Below are 5,368 nucleotides of genomic sequence, written 5' to 3'. Positions count from 1 at the left end.
ACAGGTTGCAACAGATATACAATTCAGGAATACAGTTTTTAACAACATTTTAATGTGCATAAAAAATAAACCAAAGTTGTAGGTTATATTTCAGTCTAAGCTCAGCCTAGAACTGTGTCAATTTTAATAATTAAACAGTAATGTTTCTTTACAGTTACCATATTTCCATTTCACGATGCACCCATTTTGGTAGGAAAATAGTTAATGATTTTTTATGACAAGCACCAACAATTAAAGGAACTTCTCCAAAGTCAGGTAAGGAGACTAAAAAAATAGAGCGACAGCAAAGGAAGAGAACAGGGAAAAAAATCACAGGCAAATACACCAATGTTGATAAGAACATTTGTTCAGGAGTTTATTTTAACATGTTCTTTAGATATCATTTCTGGGTAAGGTGTCTTCATCACTTTAATTACTCTTATCTGTGTGGCCCTGTCATATAATCACTGTTTCTGGGACCACTTCTTGTGGACGATCCACTACCTCCTTGACAGTTGCAGTTGGGGCAGTGGTGATGGTGCGGAGGAGGCCGGTGATGGTGAACCGAAGACCCCGATGACATGGAAATAGCAGATGCAGCCGCCATCATGGGCATGGAGAACCACGGATTGCAAAATGGCAACAAGCTAGCCAGGTGCGCTTGGGCAGCAGCCGCAGCAAGGTCAGGGTACATGCCTTGGAAACCCGGCATCCCCATCATAGGTCCAAAACCAGCAGCCATAGGGGGCATGAGGTGGTACACTGAGGTAGCTGAAGTGGTGCTGCTGGTCTCCACAGCATGATTACCAGCCCGGATCAGGCCGCCATGTTGTGACGGATGAAACTGAGTCATTTGGTTTACTTTAGTGCTTTGCTCTGTAGCTATATGGTCGGCTGGTCTCACTGCTAGGGCAGGGGGAGCCGGATTGCCAGAACCATTTGTGTTCCCAGTATTGGTGACTCGTTGATTGCTGAGATTATTTTCAAATGCAAATTTTTGCTCACTTTCCCTCGTAGGTGACACTAAGTTGTTCTGTTGTACAGCTAAGGTCTGTATTAGTTGTCTCGGGCCGCCTGGTGTCCCCCCACTGACAGGGAAGTCACTATTGGAATCCCCTTCTGTGCAGTTAAGATTAGGAATCGCACTCTTAATCCCAACTCTTCGCTTCATTCTGGGCAGCAGGTGAGGGTAATCTCTTCTGAAATTCAGGTTATGGTAAAACTGAAACTGAAATGAAAATACCATCATTTTATTAATCACCACATGGATACAACTGACTTAACCTTTTCAATCCTGAATTCCTTTGGCTGTACTGTAACTGGGGCATTTTGGCACCACAGAACTTCGTCTTGGTCATAAGGGAGTTAAAGGGCTGTGACCATTTTGATCACTTTTTAAGCACCTGGAATATATTGGGTTGACAACTCTGGCTAGGCATAGTTCTGGAGGTGTGATCACTTGACCTCCTGCCTACAACCACCCCACACGCCTATCATTGGTCACTCAAAAGGTTCATCCTGGTGACACATGGCCTTCCCACACCAATTGGAATGCAAATCGACTCATTAACTGATTGGATGATTGACTGTCCATCAAGCTGCCCTTTGTCCCCATGTCTAATATTTTTATAATAAATATTGGTGAATGTTCAAAGAAATGTTTAAAAAGCACAATTTTTTAATGTGCATGGTATTTTTTCTCTCTCAGGACAGCAGTGTCCTGAAGATTAGGCTTTAATTGCTGGAGACCACAGAGTAATCCTGGAGCGTTGGCAATCCTAGTCATATACATTGTGGAGACAAAGCCTTTGGTCATGGTTCCTGTACACTTTTTGGCCAGCTTTGGAAATGATTTACTATGCTTTCCTTAAGCAGTCCACAAAGTATTCCAGCAAAACAAAATTCCTGCCATTTACTTTGTAAAGTTTCAATAAATGCGGCCAAAATATGATCAAATTCAAATTTGGGATTTTCATATTAACAGTTAACAGGTTCACTTTCCTCTCTCTGTCATCGTTATACAACATGGATTGAGCAGCTTTTTTTGTTCACTTATTTTGGGACGTGAATAACATTGGCAAGGCAGTACTTATCTTTACTGAAGACAGTAACAGTCAACCACATAGTGAGTGGAACTGGAAATCTAGTGTAGGCAAGGCCAAGGGTATAGAGCAAAGCCCCTTCCCTGAGGTATATTCATGGAGCCATTTGGGTTTTTGAAACAGTCCAGCAGCATTCACCATAATGAGGAGAATAAACTCAAGTGAAAAGACTGAAACAAGGAGAAATATGAAGCAAAATGCATGCTAAATGCAATCTTTGGTAAGTGTTTTTGTTGCTGGCATTTGCCTCAGGATGAGTACAAGAAAAGCTCCGAGAAAGTTCCAGCAATTCACAAATCTTTTCCTAGTCCTTTCATGCCCACAGCAAATCTGGAACCAAAACACAAGGAAAAACACTGAAGAAGATTGGGCAAATCTGGTCATGATTGGGGAGCGCTGAATGTTGATCAAATCTGTTGCAATGTCGGATCAAAATAAGCCTATGTTGCATTCATCTAATCCATGTGGTAACGTCAACCGGATACGGCTGAGAGAATTAATTAAACAACAGGTGGATCTCCCTTGGCATTGCCCACTGCAAATCTGAACAAAGCAAGTTCACCTCAGGGTGCTTTAGTGCCGCTAGGGTATAGCTGATAAGGATCTGAAACATATTATGCTTCATCCAGTGGTAGAATTATAAAGCTACATGGATGCATTTGACAGAAAGGTGATGCTCAGATAAGGGGTGTCTAATGCACACAACAAATTTTATATATATCATAGATATGTTTGCCTCACTTGGTACGTTTGGTATGCTACCGCACAATGCATTGTCTCCAACATTTCTAACCATTCCAGCATAGGTTTCTTTCATTTTTTTTCTTCTGATTGTTTTTCCCTCTGCTTTCTGAAGGTAGTGATTTACAGTTGGGTACCATTCAATAGGGGACCTCCGTGACCTCACCCGACAGCATTCATTCTTCACGTGTGAGTCTAGACAGTGAGCAGGTTATGTGGTCATGGGGCCTATCACCCTATATCAACACACACACATAACTACCGGCACCGGTCACTTAACAGTCATCAGGCACAAGGACCCAGGCTGAACCCCAAATATGTTTTCATCATTAATGCCACCACCTTGGCTGAAAGTAACTGTTACAGCAGAGACAAGGGATTGAACCTTAATTCCCCTTCACTTCCCAGCTCAATATAACATTACCATATGTATTTACAAACTAAGCCAACAGGCGACATGTGTATTCTTTGCTTTTAAACTATTATCAATGCATTTGGTATACAATTTATAGAATATGGAAATCGTTTCTGTATGCTGTTTAAAAACGGGGCAGGCCCATTTTTACAGATCCATGAATGAATAGAATGCACTGGATAAATTTATTCAACAATCTATTTGCACATTACTTGGGCAGCTGTTGCATAGGCATGAATCCCCCAACACGTATTCTCTATGTAACAAGCCTGTTAATCACAGAGGACCAGCCTCCAATTCATTCTGACATCATAGATAATACAATTAACATAGCAACAGGGAATGACCTATTATGGCATCATCGCCTTAGCAACCATATCAGTCACTCTTGTAGGTCAGCCCAGTAAAAATGTACAGAGGATGCAGCTCAGGAGGCTGTGCTGCACTGCATTTATTCCATGAGTGACTCCAACCTGGTCATAATCTATGAGCATTGTGATGGTCAAGGTTATAAAGTAAATAAAACAGCATAAACGGTCAGCACTTGGCTTTTATTCCAAATATACACTATGAAAGATTTAAATTACCTTTATTGATTTTGAGCACTTTATAAGGGGAATGTAGTTGGTCAGAAGGTAGACCACTTGGTCATGCAAGGAGAACATGCTGGGGACCAGCACTGTCATTATGCTGCTGTAAAACCTGGGGTTGCTCTGATCATATTTAACAGACCGTTTTTAATAACCATTGGAAAAAGCACAACTTCGTTATAGATCTACACGTCTGCTATATTGCACACTACTATTTCCTTTGCTATAGGATTAAATAACTTACTAAAGTGATGCACTAGAAACAAACTTTTTTTTATAAATGTTTTGGTATATGCTCACATCAGTTGACAGGAAGGGTATGTTAAATGCCGTCTTTTTCGGTTGGAATTATTAGGAATATTACCTGGGAGGCAATAAGCCACAATCCAACTAATGCAGTTTCAGGAATATTGGAGAAACTGAGCCCACACAGACTGAGGTGACTGTTTACCTTACTTGATTGACTCCTTCCTTCTGTATCTCAATCAACTGTGATGTTTGAGAACAGAAGGTAGGTCTGGATTTTTGGAGGGGACGAGGGGACGAGCTGATGTGCTTCCATTGCAATATTAGCGACAACAATCGTTTGTTTACTTTATACTTGTGTGTGTGTGTGTGTGTGTTTTTTTTCTTCTACCTTGGTCATTGAAACTGCTCCTTTTTCTTCAGCAATGAATTCAGAAAGAGAGGCAGATCGTTGAAAATCTTGGCGGATTTTGCTGAAACCATACAGATTCAGCTGCCGAATGAAACTTTTCATGCAGTCAGTTTCAAAAATCCTGGAGGGACCGCGCCGCTCCAGCACCTCTCTCTTAAAGGACTCCTCATCTATAACTACACAGTTTCCACCATCGTCCCATCGGATGGATGCAAACTGATCGCTCTCAACGATCTTCCAGAGTTTTTTCGGGAAGGTAAGTGACATAAGGTCAGTGTCACCTACCTCCTCGTAGTAGACCAGCCGGGGTCTTTTTAAAACCGACTCCTCAGTCAGAGCCTGGAGAGCATTTTCTTCTAATATAGTCCTCAGTTCCGAATCCCCTGCTGCTGTTTGGTCACACGCGGAACCGGCTGAAGACCTTTCGTGTGCTTTCTCAGCAGACTGGGTCGCTTCTTTCGTATCGTTGGAGCCCGGGTCCGCCGCTGTGGGATTTAGGTCACCTTCAGTGTCGCTGTCCTTTTCCACTTTGATGGCTTTCTGGAGTGCAGACATTTTCATGGAGGAGTGGAGGGGTTTTTGAAGGTGTTCCCTTGTCGTGCCAAGTAAGGTCACAAGGTAACGACGCTGATTGATTTCTGATCTACACAGAAGCTGGCGCTGGACAGAATAAAGTTGACTGATGTGTGTTGGCTGAAAGACATCGTGGGGTGTTCCAGATCGTCATAAAACAAAACCGCCAACGCGCCCGGAACCGTCACAATGAAGTTTGCCACAATCCACGGGCCGTCACAATCAGGAAACCTTCACCCCGTCCCCCCTGGAAAAATGCTTGCACCGGCTACAAAATCCTGCTTTCAGGCGGGAGAGCCGGGCTGTGTGC

General features: G+C 42.7%; 1 protein-coding gene across 1 annotated transcript; it reads right to left on the bottom strand.

Annotated features, from left to right (window-relative positions):
* Positions 1-418: 418 nt before the first annotated feature.
* Positions 419-5,040, bottom strand: LOC144684045 (heat shock transcription factor, Y-linked-like). The gene is made up of 2 exons (XM_078547760.1): positions 4,465-5,040; positions 419-1,207 (listed from the first exon to the last, which is right to left on the bottom strand). The coding sequence occupies exons 1-2, from the start codon at positions 5,038-5,040 to the stop codon at positions 419-421; spliced, it is 1,365 nt and encodes a 454-aa protein (XP_078403886.1).
* Between the last annotated feature and the right edge of the window lie 328 nt (positions 5,041-5,368).

The sequence above is a fragment of the Cetorhinus maximus genome, chromosome 8 (assembly GCF_964194155.1).
Source record: "Cetorhinus maximus chromosome 8, sCetMax3.hap1.1, whole genome shotgun sequence".
NCBI lineage: Eukaryota > Metazoa > Chordata > Chondrichthyes > Lamniformes > Cetorhinidae > Cetorhinus > Cetorhinus maximus.
This window is presented reverse-complemented; position numbering and strand designations above follow the sequence as displayed.

Excerpts from the sequence above, each read along its gene's own strand:
- LOC144684045 (XM_078547760.1), bottom strand. The coding sequence starts at position 5,040 with ATGTCTGCACTCCAGAAAGCCATCAAAGTGGAAAAGGACAGCGACACT. Across the intron at positions 1,208-4,464 it reads GAGCAGTTTCAATGACCAAG|TTTCAGTTTTACCATAACCT; the intron begins GTAGAAGAAAAA and ends TTTTCATTTCAG.